Raw genomic sequence first — 24,884 nt, 5'->3', positions numbered from 1 at the left:
AACTCAGAGTCCGCCCTGCCCGGTTCTACATGGCCTCCCCTCTCTGATCCCAAGGGCAGAGCACCTAGATGCCCCCACCTCAGGTTGACTTCACTCCATCTCATCCTCCAACTACTGAAAAACTAACTGGAGAGTTGAAGCTGTCCTCACAGAGGAAGGAGCTCACATCCACCAACGTGCAGGGAACCTGCGAGTGTGGTACAGTGGACCCAAATCAGAGCTCTCGATGAAGCATAGTCATTAGAATTAAGTACAAGAGCTAGAATGCCCAGCTTCCAATGCGAAGAAGCAAGCAGGGCCATAGGCTCCTCATCTACAAAACAGGCAACATGCCTGTTTCGATCACATCATATGCATTGATGATTAGATACATGTCAAGTGTTTAGTGTTTGCCATATATTAAGCACTCAATAAGTGGTAGCAATATTAATAGTTTATATTAATAATTAATAACAACTTCAGTGTCCTATTTTTAACGTTACAAGGAAATGTTAATAGACTGTGCCAACTGACGAAGCCACTACACATAGTCTGGCACAAAAGGAGAATCTCTTTCTTTGTTCAGGATAAATGCTTATTTACTCAATAAGTTTAAAGTTTTGAAAAGTAAAAAAATAAAATAAAGTTTTGAGAAATGTGGTATGAAATTGTTCAATAAAATTCTGATTTTAAAAGATGGTGAGAGGTGGGTAAATCTAAGAACATAAAAATCTAACTAGTCTCATGGAGGAGGTGAGAATATGACCATAGTCACTCCAGGGGAAGAAGAAATAATGGTGGAGAGAATGGGAGAGATGGAAAAATAAGAGAGAGGCAAACTAGGGGATTACAGAATTGGCAGTTAGGGTCTACAGAGCAAAGGATGGGAAAAAAAGAGCTTCCGAGAGCAGAGTGCCCCTTTCTCTCCTCCCCCACCCTCCCTCTCTTTCCCTCTCTCACACACACACTCTCTCACACCACAGCAGTACAGAGTAATCAAAAGGGCACTGGACTCGTGGGTCCCAGTGCCAGCCCTGCCATTCCGACTCCATGCGTCACAGGAGACAGGGTGAATCATAGAAGGAGACCCAGGTTCCACGCGGGTTCTGTAAGAATCATAAACTTGGGCAAGTCACTTCTCTTGCTAACCTTGATAAGGAAGCAGTTTAAATCCTCTCTTCTCTAATACGTTGATTCTAACTCCTAACCCTAAGGTCTGGGGGTAGCATATAGATAATGAATGGAGAGAAGGCAATACCACAGGGTGGAGACCCACAGGCCAAGAGAACTCCAGAAGAGTTGTTGGGGGGGAGCTGATTACTGTCGTGCATAACATATTCAGCTTTTTCCAGTAGGTCCTGCCCACCACAGCCAGAGGAGAGGGAGCCGGGGACAGGTGGGGCAAGGCTGAGGCTGGGCTGTGACACAGAGCACGAGGGCAGGCTGAACCTGAGGCTCTGACAAAAGAGCCTGTTGTAACACCACCGTTTTCTCCTCATCAGCTTGAGTCTAGGAAAGGGAAGTCAGAAAGAACCACATCAGTTCCTGGTCAACAACCTTTTCTATCTCTCCATTCCCTTCAGCATCTCTTCCTCTTTCCCTAAGATTCACTTGGGCTCCTCAGGACAAGGAGACTGTAATTGAGGGGAGTGAGTCCAGGGCAGCAAGGGAAGCGTCCCCAAAGATAACGAGGAAGGGTAGCTTCTGGGTTCCAGGTCTGATGCTGACGTGCGGGAAGAAACCAGGGGTCTGAAAATTAGGGCTCTTCTATGACATCCCTCAATTTCCCTTCGATGAAAAGCTGAGAGGATTCTCACTGCTGCTCTCTCTACGATGATGGAAGAACGAGAATACACAAGGCTTTGAGGGCCCAGAAGAATCTGGCCTGAGTCTCTTCATCCTCCACCACTGAACAGTCGAAGGGGAGGTGGGCAGATGAGGACGTTATGCTGCAGCTGGGCGGTGATCGTGGGTGCTCAGTGAATGGAGCGGGGGGTTACTGGTTATGGTAACTAAAGTTAGGAAGGAAAAGGAAGTTCGGACAATGGATGGGGAAGAGGGAGATGAAGTTATCCCAAGCACGGCCTAGTAGGTCTCCTGTGGGTAACACCTACGTCTGTGTCCTTTCACCCTAACGTGGTGATGGGCACATGGCGGATGCTCAGCAAGGTCCATGGAGGAAACCGCAGGGCGATTTGTCTCTCTTAAGGCCCATGAAGAAAGGTCACTTCCATAGTGAAGTTAAGGGGTATAGGGGTCTGTCCCCCACCCCTCAAGCCGGGACCTCCTGAGAGCTTGGGCAGAGGCCCAGGGACTCGCATCCACTCTCTACCCGCTCAGGGTGCCCCATGCAGCTCTCCAGACATTCTTTATGCAACAAATATTTATTGAGTACCTGCCTACTTGCTCCAAGTGGGACACTGGCCTGACCCTGAGGACACATAAATGAATACCAATGCCTGACCACAAGGAGCTCACAGTCTAGTTGGGGAGGCAGACACAAATGAACAAGAAACTAAAATACAGAGTCAGTATCCAATAGATGTTATGGTGTGCTACTGGGAGTCCAGGGGAGAAGAAAGTGATCGATTCTGGGGAAGACGAGATGGGGCGGAAGCCTTCACAGAAAGAGTAGTGCCTGAGCCAAGCTCTAAGGGATGCATAGGAGTTCCCCAGCAGATGGCGGGGAAAGCTTCCAGGCTTAGGAAGTCATTTGAGCCAATGTGCAGAGGTGCAAAGGAGACAGGGCAGATGTGCTGGTGCATGGCTTACGTGAGGCTGGAAGAGTCCTGGGGCTGACTGGGAATGACCAAGCCCTTACTACATTGGTCTGCTCCAGCCCCTGCTCTGGAGAGTCAGGAAAGGGGAATTGCTCAAGAACTAACCAAGGTGGCTTTTGGGTAGAGTGTCCCACCTAAGTTCAACAAGAGGAGCAAATGTCTCTGTTGCTTGGGAGCAGTGTGGCCAGGCTTCAGCCATCTTTGAGTAGGAAACCTGGGCATGCCTTTGTGTGCCCTTGTTTGTTTTATTCTGGTCGTCGGTTGCTTCCTAGGGAAGTTTCTTGTCAAAGCTCCAAGTTTGACTTGGCTGCTCCAAGGGAAAAAAAACTTATCTGCACTTTGATAAAGAAACCAGAGTGTTCTAGAGGCAGGATGAGAGGGTACTGGGCAGGAGCCAGGGCAATTCTGGGCAGCTTTCTCGACCCCTGTTCTCTGGGCAATTTCTATAGCCCCTTATCCAATCTGCTTCCCTCCGCCACACCGAAGACAGTTGGGCTTTCTCTCAGAGAAAGGCCAAATATTCTATAATCCTACCAAGGCTTGTTCCAGCTCACCAGCAGAAGCTGCTTGCCTCGGGGGCTAACACTGGCCTTCCGTCTCAGGGCTCCCCTGGATGGAAGGCAGAGGAGCTGGCCCCTGCCAAGCTGGATGGAGCTGGGCAGGGGCCCAGGGTGGCATAGGCAGGTGGAGGGGCAGTCAAGGCCAGGGAAGTGTCAGGGCTTGGTGCAGATGAGGTTGGGGAAGGGGACTGGGGGTGGACATGGGAGGGGAGGGAGGAAGCTGGAGTGGAGGCCACTTCCTGAGCACCTCTCCTCCCACGGCCTGGAGACCAGTATCGGCTTCGGAACCTCCGGAGCAGCATGAGGAATGTGATGACCATGAGGTCAAAGACGAGCTCAGCCATTTCCACCACAGACAGCACAGAGGAGCCGAACCATAGGCTCCACTGGCTGCCCAGGTTGGACAGGAGAGTGACCATCTGTGAGGAAGAAAGGCACACTGACCACTGGGGTAGAGGCCCTGGGAGGGCTCCGGCAGAGGACTCCATCCTTTCTCACTCGAGGACCCCATCCACCCCTCTCAGCTTCTCTGTGGCCCCCTAGGCCCCTCTGTCCAAGGCATACCCAGCCGACACACCCTTCCCTCCCACTACCCCCAGGGACTTCATCCCTCAGCCAAGTTCCTCTTCTTCCAACCCTCTTAACCTCACCCTCACGCACACACCCCTTTCCTTGGTCCTCTGTTTTCAAGGCCCAGGCACTTCTGCCCCGACAAAGGCAACCCCTTGTTTTCCACTTAAACTCCCCAGATAATCACAGGCTCAGTGAGGCAGGACATACCGTAACAGAGGGAGACTCGGAAATGGTTTTGTACTTTAGCTCCTTGAAGAAGATGTTGAGTTTGGCAACTCCATTTCTTTGGAGTGGGGCAGAGGGTGGAAAGAAATGGTAGAAGATTCGTCTCTCAGGCCCTCACAAACACCCTCCTTCCCAGATCTGTTTTCCTCCCCAAGGATTCCTTTCCAGGGACTGGGACTTGGGGAGGACTGACCTCTTGTTTTTGATGGTATAATTGTTCTGTAAGGAGAGCATCTGGAAGATCCAGTCCTGGAAAAGAATAGGGGTGTCAATGGGGCCACCCCATATTCTTCAGGCTCACTTATACCTAGAGAAGACCACAGTGTCACACATGCACATCCCCTGTCCTTCCCCTTTTCCACTTTACCTGGGATTTCACTGAGGGCCATCGTGAGTAACCTGCAGAGAGCCAGTAGCTGGTCACACTGAAGATAGAGAAAGCACTCAGTGCTGGAGGTGGGGCTCTCCCACTCAAAAGCTTAACCAGGTACCTGTATTCTATGCAGCCAAGCAGCCAGCTGCCCATCCTATGACCCAGAGGAAGGGACACTCACCTGCATGGCTTCCGGCACTTGGTGAAACAGCCCAGGCGGTCTGAGGAGAAGGCATCCTGGAGTTTATAGTAGCAATAGCCTGTGGGTGCAGAGAGGTGCCTGTTTTTCTAGGGCACCTTGGCCTTCTCCACTCCACACTCAAGAGTTCTCTCAAGATCTCTGGGTACCCCCTTCATAAGAGCATGAAATAGGTTACAGCAATACCTCCTGAGTGGCCACACCAAAAGTTTTTTAAGAAGTTAAGCTAAGTCAGGAAAAAACAAAACAAAACAAAAACAGGATGCACCTATATAAGATCTATAGGATACGGACAAAAACTTTAAAAGTCAAAAATGGGAACAATTGAATAAAAAGAATCAGATTAAACCACAATGAGATATCATTTCATACCAACTAGGATGGCTGCAATTGAAAAAAAGATAACGGCAAATGTCAGTGAAGATATAGAAAAATTGGAACCTCCTCCTTTGCCGATGGGAATGTAAAATGGTGTGGTCATTTTGGAAAATAGTCTGTCAGCTCCTCAAAATGTTAAATGTAGAGCTACGATATGAACAAGCAATTCCATTCCTAGGTATATATACCCAAGAGAATTTTAAATGTGTGTTCAAACAAAAACTTGTATGCAGATGTTCATAGCAGCATTGTTCACCATCGCCAAAAGGTAGAAACAACCCAGATGTCTATCAACTGATGAACGGAAAAACAACTGTTCCATATAAGGGAATATTATTCAGCCATAAAGAGGAATGAAGTCCTGACACACACTACAGGGTAGATGAACCTCGAAAATATTGTCCTAAGTAAAAGAAGCCAATCATAAAGGACCACAGGTTGTATGATTCCATTTACATGACGTGTCCAGAAAAGGTGCATCTATAGAGACAGGAAGCAGATTAGTACTTTCCAGGCAGAGGGTGAGGTGGTGTGGGGTGGAGTGGGAAAGGGAAAAGGAGCCTATGGGTGCAGGGAATGGGGAGGTTGGAGAGCGCTAATGGGTACAAAGTTTCTTTCTGGAGCGATAAACTGTTCTACATTTAATGTTCTAAAATTGATTGTGGCTATTGTTGTACAACTCCATGACTATACTAAAAAAATAAAACTATACTAAAATTGAATTGTAGTCTTTAAATGAGTCAAATTATCTCAATAAAGCTGTTAACAAAAAAAATAAAAGAAGAATGGGTCTATGAATTACTTCCTCCCCTATTTGCCAAGTCTAAGTAAGGTTTTTTTTGTTTTTATTTTTGTTTTTGTTTTTGTTTGTCATTCTTGCTACTGTTAGTCACCCAGTCCAGAAGTCCTTCATTTCTGACCCAAACTCCTCTGTCTACCAGGGCTGGGGATCTTTAATTAGGAAGACTGGAAAGCAGCTGGGCCCCGCTCTCGGGGGAGTAAGCAGTCCTTAAGAAACTCAACAGGTAGCAGTTAGCCCAGTTCCTCTCCCTCATCTTCACAGCTTCTCAGCAACCGCTATTGCTGTTTCTCTCTCTCTCACAGATCTTCTCCAAACGTCCAACCACTTAGAAATCATGGTTTGGGGGCAGGGAGTCACATCTAGACTTCCTGGGACGTCCTAGGACGTCACATCTTCCCTCTGGGCTGCAGCTTGCTCATCTGAGAAAGCGGAAGGTGAGACCAGAAGGCTTCTGCGTTTCCCTCCAGCTCTGATGCACTGTGATCTTCTAAGGTCAGAGAAACAGGAAGGGAGGCTGGGACTGCACAGCGCAGTGGGGAGGGCCGTGTGGAGCAGACCCAAAAAGGGAAGGAGGAGAAAGGTCAACACCGACAGAGCTAAGACCGAGCCAACACTGAACGCTGGGGTCTGCAGCGCCCCCTGCCATGTCCCCTAAGAGGTGTGAAGGTTTGTGTTCTCCAGCAATGGCCAGCAACCCACCCACTGGGGCAAAGCTGTCCTGGGAGGTCTCGGGGAGGGGGACCCTCGTGGGGACTAGTCGGCTGGGCTGGATAAGAGCATGGGCACCAGGAATGCCAACCCTTCTGTTTTCTAGCTTCTTATTTAGGATTTTCTCTCTTTCTCTCTCTCGGCTTCCCTGCTGAATAACTCGGCTGTAATAAAAAGAAAAAGGAATCTGTCTACTCCCAGACCAGAACAAGGAGGAGACTCCAGTGCTCTCAGAACCTTTGAAATTGTGCGCTCCTGTCAGTCATAACTTCTTAAATAAGCAACTCCAATATATGTATTATTTGGTTTATACATTACAAACCGCTACTATTGAATTGATACAGTATGTACTTTATGAAACATAAATAAAATGAAAGCCGTAAGGGAATGATCTACATACTTTTAGCTTCTAGCATTTTCTCCCTGTACCAGCGACTTATCCCGAGCCTGGCCCAAGCCATGAGGAGTAAGGCCAGGAAGCCATAGGCCGAATGTTACTGAGACCTCGGCGGGGAGATTTCCCTCACGTGCTCTTCCTTCCTTATGCTGCAAGTTATTTTTAAGTAGGGCCATTTCTTTATAAACACACAGAAGCCAAAACAGAGAGGGAGTAACTGTGAGGGCGGAACAGAGATAGAGAGAGAGTCTAAGGACTGGATGACGAGGAGACCGGGGGACTTAGTCAGGGCCAGTGGGAGCCGGGAGCCGCCCAGGGGACAGAGGGCGCTGAGAAGGGAGTGCTCCCGGGAAAGCCCTGGGTCCAAGGGGGCAGGCCAGGGACTCCCTCCTAGATGGACTCTCACCCCAGGAATCGTGCTTCCAGTAGTCACAGTATTCCACGTCCTTGGGCCGCGGATAGAAGATATAGGCACAGCCACACTCCTTGATCATGCTCTCCTGAAAGCAGGAGCGAATACACACCTGGAGGAGAGGAGAGTGAAGCAGAAACAGGGTTCAGGCCTGCCCTTCCTCTCACACAGCCCGGAAGAGAAGGACAAAAAATTCTCCCGGCACACCTCCATCCCTGTTTCCACTGGTACACACACACACACACACACACACACACACTCCTTTGATTCACCAACAGTGCAGGCCTGGGAGATGATTGCCATAGACCTCACCTGCTGCGTGTATTTCGAATGGTAAAGGTTCGTGACAGGAACATCGCTGCCATTATTGGTGCAGTCACCATAGTTGCCCCCAAGTCTGTCCAGGGTTTCCTGTGAACCCACACACACCAAGAAGCCAGAGGTCAGAGCAAGTGGCCCAGGCCTCGCCCTGAATTCTGTCTTCTCTCAGTCCCAGGTTGCATCTCCTACCCCGCCAGTCTCTCTTATCTGCTTTTCCCTTTCAAAACATGCTTCTGGTGGCCCCCAGCAGCCGTCCCAGTGCTACTTTCAAGGACACTAGGCCCAGAGCATTCCCCGGAATCCTAAGCATGTCCTGAACCGTTTCTCAGCACCTTTATCCATGGTCTACTCCTCAGGGCCTTTCTTCCTGACACCCACTCTGCCAGCCCCCTCACCCCTAGTTACTGCTCCTGTAGACCTCTATATGCTCAACACCCAGCTTGTGTGATCTCCCTCCATAGCCCCTGGCTGTCAAGTCCACCTCCTGTGCCCTCTCCCTGCCCCTCGCCAATCTGAGGCTCTCTTCCCAAGCCCCCTAGGGAGCAAGCATTCTTGCCTTCTTCATGCTAATAGAGGTCTCCACACCAGGCCGCAAGTTAAAGCCACCATCATCCATAAAGGCAGGCTCATTCTGCCCGTGCACCATTACCCTGGCCCCCGTCACTGTGGACAGCAGCGGGATATAGTCATTCTGCTCTGTGCGCAGTGTCAGGGACAGACCTGGGGGTGTAAAGGGAGCAGAGTAAGAGGAAGGTCTTGCAGAAGCATTAGGGAATGGAAACCCACCCTCTCATCTTGCCCAGTCCCTAATGCCTCAAGAAGAGCAAAGCAGGAAGACTTATAAATGGATTTGGCGACCCCTGAGCTGGATTTTCGAGGCAAGGTTCCTAACAACCTGAAATGGATTATGTGGTACCCACAGGGGAGAAACAGTGAGGACTCCTTCCAGGATAGAGATAGGCATGATGTGGTGAGGCCCAGAGGCACACAGCATCTCTAGGATGCAAGCTCAAGGAGGGTAAACGTGGGTGGGCAGGGAAGTAGGAAGGGCTGAGTCAGAGGTCAGGGACTGAGGGACCAGTGAGTTGCTCACCATTGTCAATCCCAGGCATAGAAGACATCCAGAGGTTGGAGTTGTTCTCGCCATTGAAAGTATAGCAGTTTCCATATATCGGGTGGTGGAACTGTGAGTAATTCCTATTCAGGAGAGAGAGAGAGAGAGCAGAGTCACAGAGGAGAGTGTAGGGGGTCAGGGAGAGAGGGACCTTAGCACGCTTTATATTCCGATCACGTACAACGTAAAAGCAAAAGCCTGTGAGTACCTCATCCCCACATCACAAAAGAGGAAGCTAGGGCACGAACAGTGATGATAAACTCAGTACTCAAACTCAGGTCATCTACCTTCTAACCCGGGTTCCTCCCACCAAGCCACCTGACCTCACTGGTCTTGTGACCTCTCTTGGTTACTATGTTGCGTTATAAAGACTCTAGCAGTGCCCCTAGCTGCTCACATGTCTAAATCTTAGTTCCCCATTGAGATTGTGATCTCCTTGAGGACAGAAGCCACATCCCATTGATCTCCATATCATCTCTGGGTTAATTGTATATTTCTTGGCGCTATAGGAGGTAGTTAATAAATAGTTGTCAAATAAATGAATGAATGAAATGGAAGTAACAGGGTTAGAGGACAGAGTGAGACCAGTGATGAGCATGGGGCTGAGAGGAAGATCAGATCCCAGGGCAGAAACGCATGAGGTTCTAGATGTATAGTCTAGAGGAAGTCATGTTTTTCTAAGCGTAGTCTCCTCATCTATAAAATAAGAAGATTGGAACTAGATGATCCAAAATATTCTATTAGCCTTTAAGAACAAAGGTGCAGAGGCGTGAGATACTGGTGCACATTCTGGGACATGCTGGAAAGTCAGCACTTCCAGAGCAAAGGCTGGATTCAGGAAGAGACAGAAGAAAAGACTACAGAAGAGAGCAGAGGCCAAGAGCAGAGGCCAGTCCTGAAGGGTCTGTGCCCTGCTGAGTGGGAGAGGGGACAGGTACGAGGTGGTGGACGCACACCAGAGACTATGCAGATGGAGCAACATGGACGGATCTTAAAAAGAGAGCTTAGTAAAAAGATAAATAATAGAAGAGAGGAAACGAGATCTACAACACAACTCTGTTTATACACATTTTGCAAAAACACATACAGAGGGATATACATTAAGCACATTACGAGAATATACGAGAAGCAATACAACATGATGGTGAAGAGCACAAACTCCAGCTCTATGTGTATTTGAATCCTGGTTCTAACGGGTATTAGCTGTGGGACCCACTAAGTCACTTAATCTCTCCGTACTACAGTTTCCTTGTCTGTAAGATGAGGATACTGATAGTACTTAACCTCACGAGGATGTTGTGAAGGAATAAATTACGCTTAGAACAGTGCTCGGCACTTAGTAAGAGCTAAATAAGTTCGCTATTAAGATTCTAGGGATTCATTAGGAAAGCTAAAGTGAAAAAGACAGACAGTAACAGGCGGAGGACGTGGAGAATTCAGAACGCTCATGCACTGCCGGCGGGAATGTCAAATGGCACGGCCACTTGGAACACAGTCCGGCAGTTCCTCAAAATGTTACCCATGAAACATACGATGCAGCAGTTCCGCTCCTCCTATATGCTTAAGAGAAATGAAAGTATGCGTCCGCACGGAACCTGACACGGGAATGTTCACGGCAGCACTGTCATGACAGCCAAAGAGTGGGAAGAACCAAAGTCTATCGAACTGAGGACCAGGTAAACAAAATGTGGTCTACCCATACGACAGAATATCATTCAGCCGGAGAAAGGAACGAAGTGCTGACACATGCTGCAACACGGATGAACCTCGAAAACATTCTGCTAGGCAGAAGCAGCTAGATGCAAAAGAACGCATATTGAATGATTCCACGTGTGTGACCTGTCCATGGTCGACAAATCTATAGAGACGGAAAGTAGATTAGCGATTCCCAGGGCTTGAAGGGGGAGGGAACAAGGACCGACTGCTAATGGGTACAGGGTTTCTTTTGGGGGTGAGGCAAATGGTCTAAAATTAGATAGCGGTAATGGTTGAACAAGTCTGGGAATATATAAAAACCACTGGATGGTGTATATTAAAAGGATGAATTTTATGGTATGTTAATTGTATCTCAGTAAATTTTTTATTAAAAGAAAGATTATAAAAAGAAGGAGAAAGGGTATTGGATATAGGGGAGTACAGGGCTGAGAAAACCATGCTAAAGAGCTTCAACTTGATTCAGAAGGCCATGCAAGACATTGGAGGATATTAAACAGGACTAACTAGAATAGTTAAAATAAATACAGTGAATTGAAGTATGAACGGTAAAGTATAAAGCTTCCGTGGTTATAGAATGAAGGGAGGATTTAGAGGCAGAAAGACAAATGAGGAGGGGGTGTAATAATAACCCGGGCGAGAAATATTGGAGCTCTGAGCTAAGGATGTGACCTAAGCGTCAAGACTGAGATAAACTATGAACTTTCCATTGATAGGGAGATAGAAGCATGGGGCAGGCAGAGTGAGAGAATCAGTGGGAAGGTGACAATTAGAGACTGGGGTGGCAAGTGTGAGCTGACCCAGGCTCAGGCGCTGCTACCGTCTCACTTCCCAGCTGGTAGCTCCTGTCCTCAAACAAACACAAAGACTAGGGACAGAAACAAAATTGTATGCTGGGCAAAGTGTGTATGCCAGGTGAAGGGTGGGAGCAGGAGCAGGTGACACCTGGCCCTGCTGCCATTCTGCAGTGACATGAGAGGGATGGCTCTCTGTAGAGTAGAGATGCTGCCTCGGCACCCTTCCTCGGCCAGGCTGAGACAGAGAGATGGTACCTGAAAATAAAGAAGCAGAAGCAGGGAGGAAAAGGGACGGGTAGGAGGGGCCAGAAGGAAACCTCCCTTACTCCTAGCCTCTCCCATCCCTCAGAGAGCTGGCAGCTGCCATGACCTCTTTGCAAGGACATTATCACAGAAATCATAACAATGCCTAGCAAAAAAAAAAAATCCCCAAGCTAGGGCCTAGGACAAGTCACTTCAACTGCTTGACTGAAGAGTAATAAGACCCCGTCGTTCACTGCAGTTTACAAAGTGACCTTGAATTTGTCATCTCATACACTTGGAATACAATGTTATCACCATATTCATCACAGGAGCAAAAATGCCAAAAGGACAAGGATGATATATATTTTCTTCTTTGATGTATCCCAAATGCCTAGACCAGCAACTGACACATAGCCCAGAGAGTCAAACATATTTGTTGAATGAACATTGATTAAATCTCATTTTTTGCTTTTTTTACAAACAAAGAATCGGGCTCAGAAGAGTGATGTGAAATGCCCAGTCTCCTGGCCAGGAAGTAACAGAGCCAAAGCAAGAACTCAGGTTTGTCCCTTACTCGGTCCATGTTATTTCTACCACATTACTGCCCACTTCATCTGAGAAAGTGGAGGATGGAACAAGATAACCTTCCAGCACCTTTGAGTTTGATGATAGTGAGAAAGAGTCATAGACAGACAGGGAATCATACTTCCAACCCTTGGTTTCTCAAAGCTGGACCTCAACCCCAACCTTCCCAGGCAGCCAGATGAGGCTACCTCACTCAGATCCATTCCTTCAGGGAGCAGCAGAAGTCCTGCAGATGATCTGTGGGGACGAGATTTAGACCTGAGGTCAATGCATCCCCCTCCTCCGTGTAGGCATTTATTTAGTCAACAAGCATTTCCTCTGGGTACCACCCGTGCTGGGCCTCAGGCTGGCTCTGGGAAGGAGACATCATGGAGAGCACAGAGCCAAGCAGGATGGACTCACGCCTGGTTGCAGGAGGCCTGGTTGAAGCGACAGTTGAAGATGAAGTTGCCCAGCTCGTTCTCCTCCAGGGATGTGAAGTTGTCCAGCAGCCGTGACAAAATGTTGATATAGTGGAAGCGGTACCACTCCCTCACTGCATCCACCCCTGATGAATACGTCTGGTAGAAGCAGTCCGATTTGTTCTGGTTGCACTAGAACCAGAGACCAGAGCATCAGGGCCAACAGCAGAGGTCAGGCAGCAGGGCAGGGCCAAGGTCAAGCAATGAGTAGTCTAGGGTCCTGAAGAGGGATAGACAGGCGTGGGGAGCAGAAGTGGACAGGAACAGAAGTCAGAGAGAAGCAGAAGCCCCGAGGAGAGTGGACCAAGAGGGCATGGGATTAAGGCAGTGGGAGGCCAAGGAGATGACCAGGAGCTGTAAACCTTATTAAGTCATTGATACAGCCTCTGCCAGCAGCTGGAGCAAGGATTCTTTTCCCCATTTCTCCAAAGGAATAATACTAAGGAATCAAGAGGTTTGTCCCAGCAACAGAGCTAAGACTGGAAATCCAGACTCCTGGTAGTATGACCCATTCTCAGTGAAAGTGGCTTCTCTTCTTCCCTCTGCTGTTCTCCCACTTAACTCTCACTCTCCCTTTTTTTTTAATTAAACGATTTTTAAGTCTCCTTTTCACTGTCTCTTTATTCTCTGCCTTAGGTTCAAAGAACCCCGGTTCCCTAATACACTGGAGGGTCCCAAATGAGTCCCACCAGCGGGGACTGCAATTTGAAAAGATGCATTTTCCACAGCAGATTTGACTTCCAGCTGCTTAACAGCTCCCACAGAGGCCCCCAGAGGGGCGAAATCCCACAAGCTGTCGCGCAGAGTTGTTCTTTCATTTTTCGAATTTCATTAATTAACTAATTAATTTGGCCAGCCAGCCAACGAGGTCCTGCCTCATCATCAGGCAATGGGGAGGGGTGGGTAAAGGGAGCGGGGGGTCCTTGGCTCGAGTGGGGCGGGAAGGGCGGGCGTAGAGCCCCTCGGGGCGGTGGGCGTGGCCTCCGGGGGCGGGGTCTTACCAGCTTGAAGCCGATCTTCCAGTCCTTCCAGTTCACTTGGGGGTTGTTGTCCCTCAAGCTGGAGGCAGTGCTGCGGGCTCTGCGGACCACCGGGGGCAAGTCAGGGTCCCACAGGCGCTGCAGGGGGTGCAACAGGGTCTCTCCGAGGTCGCGACGGCCACGGCGCTGGGCCACGAGGATGCTGGAGGAGTTGTATTTGTAGAGATCGAAGAGCGTCTGCTCTGCGATGCGGTCCAGCTCCTCCAGCTCCCCTTTAATTTGCGGGTACCTGGAATGGGCGATGGGGAAAGGGTCGGACTAGAGGGCGGTCTTGCACGGATGCCTGGTCCTGTGGGCCTCAGTTTCTTCGTCTGAAACTGGTGAGGGGTAGACACGTGTGTCCGCGGGGTTAGTGGAGGCGACAGTGCGCCCCGGCGGTGACGGCATTTATTGCCGCCTGTTTATGGAAAGGGAGAGGCTGGAGGCGCCTGTCAATGAGACTCCCCTCCCACTCGCCCTGGCCTGGAAGGAAACCCGGAACTCGTCTGCCCTTTCCCAGAAGAGGAGGGGGTGGCATCGACCTGGGCTCACACATTCCCGCAGGCCCGCGTCGATCCTTTCAGGCGAGGGTGGCCTTTGGGCCGGCACCAAAATCAGGGCTTCTCAACCCCACTTGATAGAATTTCCCGAGGAACTTTACAAGTTCCGATGCCGCACACTACCCCGCACCAGCACCAGGATTCCATTTTAATGAGTTTCGGGTGGAGCCCAAACGCCATGAGTTAAAACACTGCCCTGTATAAATCATCACATTCCTTCCTCTCAGACAGGCCCTCCTCAACATCTCCACCGTGAAAGTCCGGAGTAGCAGGGCCTTAAGGGTAGAATCTACCCAAACAAAACACAGACACCTAGAACTAATAAATATATCAAACAAGGTTGCAGGATACGATACCGATATACAAAAGTTAATTGTATTTCTACATGTTAGCAACAAAATATTGGAAAATGAAATCACAAAAACACCATATTAAATACCATAAACAACATCAAATTCTTGGAATAAATCTAAATAGGTATGTGCAAGACCTCTACACTGAAAATGCTGCCGAGTGAAATCAAAGACCAAAATAAACAAAGGGTTATTTATGTTCATGGATCAGAAATTCAGTGTAATTAGGATATCTCCCATACTGAACTTTAGATTCAACACAACCCCTATCAAAACTTCAGTAGACATTTTTGAAGAAATTGGCAGGCTGATTCTAAGATTGATATGGAAATGGAAACAATCTACAATGGCCAAAACAATTTTAGAAAACAATTTTAGAAAAGTCTACTTGACTTTTAGACTTACTATAAAGCCACAGTAACCCAAACTGTGTAGTGTCTATGTAAGGATAGACAATAGATCAATGGAACAGAATAAAGTCCAGAAATAAACTCATATATATACATGGTCAACTGATTTTTGACTAAAGCACCAATTCAATTCAATGGGGAAAATAATTTTTTAAACAGATGGTGCTGGAACAACTATATATTATACTATAAAAAAAGAACTTCAACCTCTACCTCAGTCCAAACACAATTAAGTCAAGATGGATCATAGACCTAAACATAAAATTGAGAACCATAAAGATTCCAGAAGAAAACATACAGCGTAGACAAAAAAAAAAAAAAAAAAAAATCTAAGGAAGAACTACTCCTAAAATATAAAGACCTCTTACAAGTTAAGAATAAAAAGACAAATTGTTTTTTAAATCAACCGAAAAATATAAAATATAGCTACATGAAAATATTCAACATAATTAGTCCTCCAGGAAATGCAAATTAAAACCAAAATGAGGTACCATTTAACATCCATTAGAAAGCTAAAATTAAAAGATTGACAATATCAAATGTTAGTGAGAACATGAAGTGACTGAAATTGCTGCTGGTGGAAGTCTAAAATGGTACAACTGCCTTGGAGAATCGTTTGGTAGTTACCTATACAGTTAAACATAGATCTACCCAATGACCCAGCAATTTTACTTCTGGATATTTCACCCAATTCCACTCGGAGCTATGTACCCAAAAGCAATGAAAACATATAACGACTTGTACATGAATGTTTATAGCAGTTTTATTCATCATAGCCCAGATGTCCGTCAAGACCACTAAGCAATAAAGGAGGACTGATACAGGTTTTTTAAAAAAAAATTGGGGGGTGGGGTGGGGTGGAGAAGTTCAAAAACATTAAGTTGAACAAAATAAGCCAGACACACAAACAAGAAAATTCATATTGTGATTCCATTTACATGAAATCTAAGGACAGATCAAACTAACTGATGATGACAGGAGTCAGAAAACAACTGTGGAGGAGAGGAATTGACTTTAAAGGGATACCAGGTAATGGAAATGATGAAAATCCCGATCGTCAAGCCTCAATAAGCACTTAAGATTTGCGTGGTTTATTGTGGGTAACTTATACCTGAATTAAAGAAAACATCAAACACGGTATAGGCCTCTACTTGCCAGAGATTCAGGTTTAGTGAGAAGGGGCGAGACCCAAACAAGGTTGTTTTTATAAGAGCCCCAAGGGCCCCTAATGTGCAGCTGCATTAACCATTGTCTAGTCCACATCCTCACAGTCCTCCTCCCCCCTGCTCCAGGTCTCTCTCCCTCATAAAAGGCCAGCTGGCTGGGCCATAGGCATCGGCTCCAGTTGCCCTTCATTCGCTCATAGGAGAAAATGCAGCTCAGGCCAAGGTGTGTGTTTAATATTCTGAGAGATTTGTTTGTTATTGGCAGTTAAAAAGAATGGCAGTTAGCTAGTATTTATTGAGCAGTTACTCTAGCCAGGCGCTGTGGTATCAGAATGTACATTATTGAACGTAATCATCAATGTAATTGAGCATACTATTGGCCACTGTTAGCTAATACTACTGTCATTCCTTTTTATAGGTGAAAAACCTGAGGCAGGTGACTTGTTCAAGGCCACACAGTCAGGAGATGGATCAGAAAGCACTCTGACCATCACACTGTCCTCCATCCTGTCCCTGTTTGCTCTAACTATTTTAAGAAATTGGCAATGTGCCCCCAGAAAGAGCACCAGAGCCAGTCGTCTGGATGTGGGTCCTGGTGTTCTGGCCACACGCTTTCTAGCTGTATGATGTTGCTAACTCAGCCTCTCTGAAGCCAACTTATTTTCTCATCTGTAAAATGAGCCTAACGTTAGATCTGCACATGAAGTTCTTAGAGGGTTAAATGAGCAAATAGCAATGCAAAGTAAAGAGGCCATCAAATATTAGGAAGACACACACAGGAGCCTGAAGCCCAGGAAACTGAAGTGTCTTTCTCGTGGTCACGTTGCAAGAACCCAGGAGCTCCAACGTGACTGGAGTTATTTCCACAACAAAAGCCACCGCATCTCTGACTGGGCCTCCCTTTCCACATGTCCTCCCACAGGCTGTCTCAAGTGCCTCTGTGGCCCTCTTCTGCCTCCTATATCTCTCTCACCCTCATCACCAACTCCAAGTTTCTATCACTTCTCTAGCCACATGTCTCTTTCCCAATGAGTCCATGTTGTCCCTATGCCAGGCTCTCCTCTCGGTGGCCCTCTCCATATTCAGCTTCCTCCTGTCTCTTCTAGAGAGGCCTTTGGCGACCACCCCCTCCACTTCCAACTGTGACAAGGTCCTCAGAAGAGACCATGCTCCATACAGAATGCCATCACTCCCCGACGTCTGCTTCTCTCCCATGTTTTGTCTTAAGGCAGGAAGAAGTATTCCCGTATCACCCCTTCAGTAAAGAAACCTGTCCTTCTCTTTCAGTGGGCACCTAGAGCTAAGAGAACTGACCACTGAGTAAAACTTCTGGTGATATCAGATCCTGTCTTGCAAGCTCGAGGACCCTGACAAGAAGAGAAGAGGGCTGAGATGGATAAAATGCTGACAAGGGGGCTATAGCCCTTCTAACCTTGACCTCCTATCCAGGTTGTGGTCACCATCCTCACTCCTATTTGCTCTGGCAGGCAGCCCTTCATTACAGGGTTGGTGGACCCTTGCACAATTTGATCAAGCAGGCATTACTATCTCCATTTTACAGTTGAGGAAACTGAGGCCCATCAAATAGGCAACTTCCCCCTAGGTCACTCAGCTAGGAAGTACAGGCACCAAGATTTGAACCTGGACTTTTTCAACTCCATGGCCCCAGCTTTTTCCACCACTTCTTCTTCTAGGCTCAGAAACACTTGAGACTACAGCAAAATCTTTTCCTGCAGTTGGCCATCTCCCTTCCAGCCCCTCTTCTCTGCTCAGGACAGACTGGTAGGGGTGGCAACACTGGAAGATTTAGGGGCCCATACCCTATTCTCTTTCTATCTGTATCTCTTCCTCATCCTCCCTCCTTCCTCCTGGGTGGCCTCCTCACACAGAATAGCCATGCTTACCAGCCAGCCTTGGGATTACCCACCAGGAGGCTCCTACTCAAACATTCAGCCAGCGTTCTAGAAGCATTGGCAGAGCTGGGCATCAGAAACTCCCCAGCTTCCTCCCCTGTCAATGTGCAGCTGAGGATGTACCTCACTCCCTCCTTCCTCCAAGGACCACCTAGAAGCCCTGACTTCCCTTTCTTTGGCCCCCTCCCCAGCTGCATTTGCCATCACAACTCAACACCTCCAACCTATCTCCCGGACTGAGAGACATGCTCCCCCCACAATGGCTCCCACGAGCTAGGCCTGCACCACACTGCATTCAGCCCTTCCAGCGGCCCTTCACCTGAGCCCCCCTGGGTCCAGTCATCCCCTCTAGAATCAGTTCTGAGCTCTCAGATTACATGTGGAAGTCAGCCTTGGCTGTGACATTTTAAGAGCAATAGATGTTCACAAACCAATGATTTGTGATGGGCAGCCAAAGTGGTGAGAGCTTTAGAAACCATTTCATCCAAGGAAAAGCCACAAGAACTAAGTTCTAATCAGCTTTCCAGGCTTATCATCTTGCCACTTTTTAGATGGTTAGGCCTGGAGGATTTACTCATCCTCTCTGCCTCTTATTCACCATCTGTAAAATGGGAGTATTATCAGTACTGGCTGTATCGAGTTGTTCTGAGAATGAAATGAGTTAATATATGAAAAGTATTGAGAAAAATGCCTGGCAGGGTAGGTTTTATACAACTGCTGCTATTGTTTTTATTATCATTACTGTTATTATTACTATTAGTGGAGAAGGAGAAGAAAAATCTAAGGAGACACAGGAATACTGCCTGTCATTCATCTACCATGTGACTGTGGTCTTCACAAAAGTAGAGTCTAAAACCAGATTTTAATTCTGTCCCTCCACTTAACAGTTGGCTGACCTTTGCAAAGCCTTTAGGTTCTCGGAGCCTCCATTTTCTCATCTGACCGTGGAGCGATAGTTCCCTCCCTCCTTATCTAACAAGCTTGTTGTGAGTGTCAGAATGCAATCGTGGACTATGCAAGCTGCAACACAGTTACTGCCGTCCTAGGCTGTTGGGTAAAGAAGGGGGAGACATCTTCAGGGTTGCTTCAAAGAGAGAGAACCAGGACCACAGGCAGATGCTAGCATGTGGTCAACCACAGCTTCATCCAAGCAAGAACCTTCTAACAGCAGCTGCTCTAGAGGTAGTGAGGTTCCTGATACAAGGAATCCATTACTGTGGGGATTTACTGTAAGGGTCTGGGTTTTCTGTCCCTGCCAGGCCTACCACCGCAGAACTAGGCTTCCAGATCCTGCAGAAAGTGCAGGGTCTCCCCACCAGGGTTACGGACAGGAAGGCCTAGCTCATAGCACTTCCTTTCCTCCCTGCAGCTTCTGGGGAACTGCCTCTCTCCTCACCCCATTCCTGCTGCCATGCTTCCTGCTCTGCCATCTCTGGGAAGGAGATTCCATGACCTCCTTCATTGTTGAGAACCCCAAGTTCTTCCATAGGTCAAACCTAAATCTTTCCCAGAATTGGGTGGAAAATGTGCTCTTGGTCTCTGTTTTCCACAAATGCGAACGTGACTGGCTCTCTCCCTTGGGTGAACAAAGCCCTCTGTTGGCCAGAAATAAAGGGACCACAGTGGCTCACGCTTCACATTGGATTCTTAGGACTTCCTTGCTTAATGCGGAAGGTCTTTAGCCCTTGTCTCTTTTACTGGAAGCTGCAAAGCACTCCAGAACCCTGTACCTCCTTCTCCTTGCTCCCCTCTGCTGGCCCTGCCCAACTGCCAGTAGGTGAGCTTCCCTGGTCTGACTGCCTCATTCTAGTTATCTTGTCCACTGATTGCACTTCCTCCCTGCCTCTCCTGCAGGAGTCACTCATCTCACCTGTGCCTCCTGTATCAGCCACTGGCATGATTCACACTTAGGTCACCACCCACCAGGCCCTGTTAACCTCTCCACCCATCTCCTTGAACAGAAGCCCACAGCCCTGGACCTGTGGCTCTCCTTGAACAGGAGCCCACAGCCCTGGACCCCTCCCTCCTGCACTCCTGACAAGTGCCCACCTTCTTACTGCTGCTCTTCCATAGGGACTCCTACCATCCTCCCAACCCTGGATGTCTCTACCTGGCTCCTCCTTAAAACGCAGTGGGAGAAAAGAGCTTTGAAATCGAACACACTTGGTTTGTGACTCAGTTGCTAACCTTGGGGGAACTGGCTTTTAGCCGGGGGAGGGGGGTGATTTTTGAATTCCAGGTTCACCACTCCTGCTACCTGTGTGAACTTGGGCAAGTTATTTAACCTCTCTGGGCCTCAGTTTCCTCATCTACAGAATGAGACTAATACTGGTAACTACTCAGAGGTCTGTTGTGAGGATTAAATAATTTAATTAAGGTAAAATTTAATTTCTGTCTGGCACATATTAAGTGCTATGTAAGGATTAACTATTGTTATTGTCATTGTTTTACTATTTGCTGTGTGACCTTGGTCAATTTTACCTCTATTTCCTCATCTGAAAAATAGAAATAATAATAATGCCCATCTCCACGGATTTGTCAGGATTAAATGAATCAGTGTTTATAAAATACCGGACATAGGGTCGAGCATGTAGTAGGTGTTCAATAACCTTCCCATGTGCTAAGGAGTCTTCCCCCACTGACTCCCCTCGCAGCAAGCCATCACGCACGAGGGAGGGATTCTTTCTATGTGATGCCTGTCTCCCAGCTTGTAGGCACCTGGAGGCAGAGGTCCTGGTTTCTATTCTCTGGGGCTTTTCCCTCGGCTGTCCAGTGCCCTGTACCCAATAGAATCTTTAAAAATACACAGGCCTCCACAGGTGCGCCCTGCCCTCTTCATTTCTCACCCACATCTTTCAACCACATTATTTATTGAGCACCTACTACTCTGCCTGTTTGTTGTCCCTCTGGTCTGCCAGCCCTCCCTTCCTTTCCAACTCAGGGCAATCCAGTGTCCCTGCCCCTCCACCAAGGCCAGAGGGGATGAGGGCTGGGGAAAATGGGGAAAACATTACGGAAAGGGAGTGCCAGGGGGTCAGGAAGAAGAGGACCAAAGGCAGTGGACACCAGGGGAAGAGAAAGAGGCTAAGGGGATGGGGTGGAAAAGAACCGGGAACTGAGATGTCGTAAACATCTCAGAGGAAACTTCATTTATTCCATGTCCCACATCTTGGGTATTAAGAAGGGGCAGAGGTCTGTGATCAGGCAAGCGGAAGGTAAGTCACAGCTCAGTCACTATCTCTGTGACCTTGTGACTTTTCTCTTTTCGCCTCAATATCCTTAGTGTAAAATGGGATATTAATAGGACCTGCCTTGGAGGGTTGTTGGGAGAAACAAAGGAGAGGCCTGTGGAGTACTTAGCAGTGGCTGGTGCATAAAGCATTCATCTACATTTTACTAAATGGCTCGTTACCTTGGACACTATATGGAAGCTAATCAATGAAAGTTTTTTCTCTGCAGGACAGGATGTCCTCAACATTAGTCCGCAGCACACCTTTGGACATGACAGACTACATGAGGGACCTCCACCCCCCAATATGTAACCAATCCTAATCCTCCATAATTGCACGCATACCAAACATGTTTGCTCATCCACACACACACACTCATGCAATCACACACACATGCACTCGTAAATCTTATACTCCTTGAAGGCAAAGACTATAATTTTTATTATACTTATCCCAGGGCACTGCAGTTATTTGTTTATATGCCTAGCCCTTCCATCTTATTTTTCTTTCTGTTCCTAATACCTGGCAAAGTACCTGGCCTCTCAATGAAGGTTGTATGAATTATGAATGAGTCCACTTGCCAGGTGCCTAGCACTGAGTCTGGCTTGAGGCAAATGTTCCCAAGGCGTCGCATGACTGCTTGAACACCAACACCCAGCCCATCTTCCTTTCTTCTCCATGGTTTGCCACACCTCTGGCTTCCAGACCAAAAATTGGCAAGGAGCACTGATGAAACCCTAAACTTCAGGACATCCCCAAGCACTTAAAAGCCCGGCTCCTGGGCAGGTGAACTGTGCAGCCCAGCAAGGGTCACCTCCTCATTTCCACTTGAGTCTTTGGGGGAGTAGCTGGACAAGCAGAACAGGGGAACAGCTATCCTGTCCCATTCTCCTTCGGGCTCTGTAACTCTCCACCCCCAGGCTCAAGGCTCATGATCGCTTCGCCACTACCCCCCACTTTGCTTTCTCTAAAACAATCTACCCTGCCAAATCAAGACTGACATAGCAGGGTGCACCCCTCGCCAGCTCCCACCACGCACCACCTACCACCTTGAGTGGGCTCTTCTCTGGAGGAGAAGGAGGCCCTGTTCTTTGCTCTCCTCTTACTGCAGGGAAAGGCTAGGGATCTCTACCAACATTTTGGCAGTTACCAGCATCTTGACCTCTTCAGCACCCATCCCGCTTTGCAGGAGAAAGGGAGGAGGAGGACACTGTTGGTTCAACAACCATACCCTGGATAAGCTGTGGGCCTTAGGAAGGCTCCACTGGGCCAAGCTGCCAGCCCATCACATTGGGGCCTCCCTATCTTGCCCCAAGGGAGGTCCGCCTGGGAACAGGAGCACTCCTTCCTACCCCTGGGTCTGCCCGCCCAGTGGGCACCTCTATACCTTCTGCGCTACCCTTCCAGGCTCCCAGGAAGTGGCAGAGGGCCCGACTGACCTGTAGGGATTGAGGGTGCAGACAGTAACAGCAGGGAAGACAAGCTTGTCGGAGTCGAGGTTGATGTTGAGGCTGACGGGGTAGCTGAAGTACTCTTCGAACAGCAGGGCGAACTGCCAGTACATCACGCCGAAGGTGCAGAGCCAGAGCACGGCCCAGAAGGCCGTCTTCATGCGGTTGTGCTGGGAGCATACCAGGCGGATGGCACCGTGGATGGTGGTATTGCTGCAGAAGAACTGGAAGAGGTCTCGGTAGGAGCGGTAGAACTCGATCAGGGCCTCCTCCTCCTCCGTGGGCTGCTGGGGGGCCGTGGGTTTGGGGTCCGGCCCCTGTTCCTCACACTCGTCTCCTTTCATGAGCCCTTGGGTGGGTGGCGGAAGGTTCAGGTCAAGGCAAAGTTCTGGGCTTTGGGTGCCCTCCCCCGTCATCAGCTTGACCCCAGAGACAGGCTGCTCCTGGCTCTGCTCGCATCCCACCCTGAGCCCACTTCCTCCCACTCCTCCCTCCTTCCACCTGCCCAGGAGCCATCTGACCTGCTGGAGTCAAGGCCAGACGAGCTGGATCTGGGCTTCCCTGGAGTGGCCTCTCCTCTGCTTCCCTGATAAGGTCACCTTTTGGTTTCAGTCCCAGCACCTCCCTTTTTGTCTCCACAGCCATCAGTCTCTGCTCTGCCTAGTCAGTTTCTTCCTTGGGGTCTCTGTGTCTTAGCTTTTGTCTCTCTGTCTCTCTGTCTCTCTCTCTGTTTCTCTCTCTCTCTCTGTCTCCCCACCCCCTCCGCCCCGCACCCCCTCCCCACCCCCTTCTGCTTCTTTGGATTCTCTTGGGTTTCTTTCTCGGCTCTCTTCTTCCTCTCCTGGCTCCTCTGTATGCCAGCCTCTCTGATCCTGCCTCTCTTCCTCTTCTTCCTTTCCCCTCTCAGTCTGGGCTCTCTCCTCTGGTCTCAGGCCCTGGTCCTGGGCTGTGTCCTGACCTGACTCCCTCTCAGTCCCAGGGACGCTGGGCGAGGCCTGGCTGCTGCCTGGCTCCCGGCTCCCAGGTTGTGGCTGGACTGGGACTGGTTTCTTTCCAGTTGAATCTGGCAGCTGAGCCTCTCCTCCCCCTCACCTGACAGGTGCAGAGGCCGGCCAGGGAGCCTGCCTGCCGGCCAGGGATGGAAGCAACAGAAGGCTCATTAGCATCTCAATTAAAGGTGAGCAGGGCAGGGGGAGGGACAGAGGAGGAGTCTGAGCTGGGAGTTCTCCAAAGGGAGGAGGGCACCTGAGGGCAGGTGACCAGGATGTGCTGGGACTGGAGAAGGCAGGGGAGGGGAGGGCCCGAAGAAGTGTCAGGACCCGGGGAGCCAGGAGTGATGGGAAGCTGACAGGCAAGAAGACTGGGAGACAGAATGGCAGGTGAGGGTCAGAGATCTTGACCAGGAGGAAGGATTCTGAACGCAAAGCCAGGAGGTCAGAACAAGGGAAAAGGACAAGCTAGGACAAGCAAGACTAAGGTGGGGATACCTGGAGAACAGGGAAGGAATAAAAAAGGGAGAAAGATGGAGGGAGACAGAATGAAGAATTGGGAGGGAGGGATGGAGGAGAGGCAGAAAGAGGAGGGTGAAGAGGAAGGAGCCAGACCTAAAGGGACTCTCCTTCCCCAGCAGGAAAGCACGAGGAGGGAGCCCCAAGTAGGCTTCTAAGAGCTAGGTCCCCTCCCTGGGGAGCCATTACAAGGGCGCCCACAGGTCAGCCTCACCCCCTGGGTCGTGGAGAGAATGTTAGTGGATGTACCTCCTGGCACTCAGCAAGAAGCACCCCTCTGTCTCTCCCTCCTAGTCTATCCTCTTCCCCTTGACTCCTCACCACCACCCCCTACCTACCTTGTCCAGGCCAGGGAGGGGCCCAGGTGAAGCTGGGGGCCGGGCGGGGCCCTAGGACATTCTGTTCTTTTTTACACCATTGGCTGCCAGGCCAGGAATGTGTAATGTCTCCTATTGTGGTCACAGGGTTGCAGGAATGTGGGCACCAAGAGGCAGGCAGGGGACAGGCAGGGCACTTGGGCACAGACCTGGAGCCCACGGACAGCAGGCACTGAAGGGGAAGGGAGGGGTGTGAGCAGCATCGGGTGTCCTGAAGAAAGAGAGTAAGCATGTCTCAAGTCTACATCGGCCCTGGAAAGAAGGAAAAGCCCATCGG

At 49.0% G+C, this 24,884-nt stretch overlaps 1 protein-coding gene across 3 annotated transcripts; it reads right to left on the bottom strand.

The window, feature by feature from the left end:
• Positions 1-1,708: 1,708 nt before the first annotated feature.
• Positions 1,709-24,445, bottom strand: SCNN1A (sodium channel epithelial 1 subunit alpha). 3 transcript variants are annotated; one of them, XM_016162801.2, is made up of 14 exons: positions 23,815-24,444; positions 23,244-23,308; positions 22,711-23,071; positions 13,622-13,889; positions 12,562-12,752; positions 8,801-8,904; positions 8,264-8,427; positions 7,699-7,797; positions 7,381-7,498; positions 4,672-4,750; positions 4,485-4,542; positions 4,311-4,366; positions 4,100-4,175; positions 1,709-3,738 (listed from the first exon to the last, which is right to left on the bottom strand). In XM_016162801.2, exons 1-14 carry the CDS (start codon positions 23,886-23,888, stop codon positions 3,358-3,360), a joined length of 2,094 nt encoding a protein of 697 aa, XP_016018287.2. In that variant the 5' UTR covers positions 23,889-24,444; the 3' UTR covers positions 1,709-3,357. The 3 variants fall into 3 exon arrangements, with proteins under 3 accessions (XP_016018287.2, XP_016018288.2, XP_036093080.1); XM_036237187.1 differs by having other exon boundaries at positions 3,536-3,738; positions 4,485-4,516; positions 23,815-24,445; XM_016162802.2 differs by lacking the exon at positions 23,244-23,308 and having other exon boundaries at positions 23,815-23,852.
• Positions 24,446-24,884: the final 439 nt, after the last annotated feature.

The sequence above is a fragment of the Rousettus aegyptiacus genome, unplaced genomic scaffold, assembly GCF_014176215.1.
Source record: "Rousettus aegyptiacus isolate mRouAeg1 unplaced genomic scaffold, mRouAeg1.p scaffold_m13_p_2, whole genome shotgun sequence".
In the NCBI taxonomy this organism is placed as follows: domain Eukaryota; kingdom Metazoa; phylum Chordata; class Mammalia; order Chiroptera; family Pteropodidae; genus Rousettus; species Rousettus aegyptiacus.
This window is presented reverse-complemented; position numbering and strand designations above follow the sequence as displayed.

Excerpts from the sequence above, each read along its gene's own strand:
- SCNN1A (XM_016162801.2), bottom strand. The coding sequence starts at position 23,888 with ATGCTAATGAGCCTTCTGTTGCTTCCATCCCTGGCCGGCAGGCAGGCT. Across the intron at positions 13,890-22,710 it reads TGCACCCTCAATCCCTACAG|GTACCCGCAAATTAAAGGGG; the intron begins GTCAGTCGGGCC and ends CGCCCATTCCAG. Across the intron at positions 4,543-4,671 it reads AAGTGCCGGAAGCCATGCAG|TGTGACCAGCTACTGGCTCT; the intron begins GTGAGTGTCCCT and ends CTCTATCTTCAG.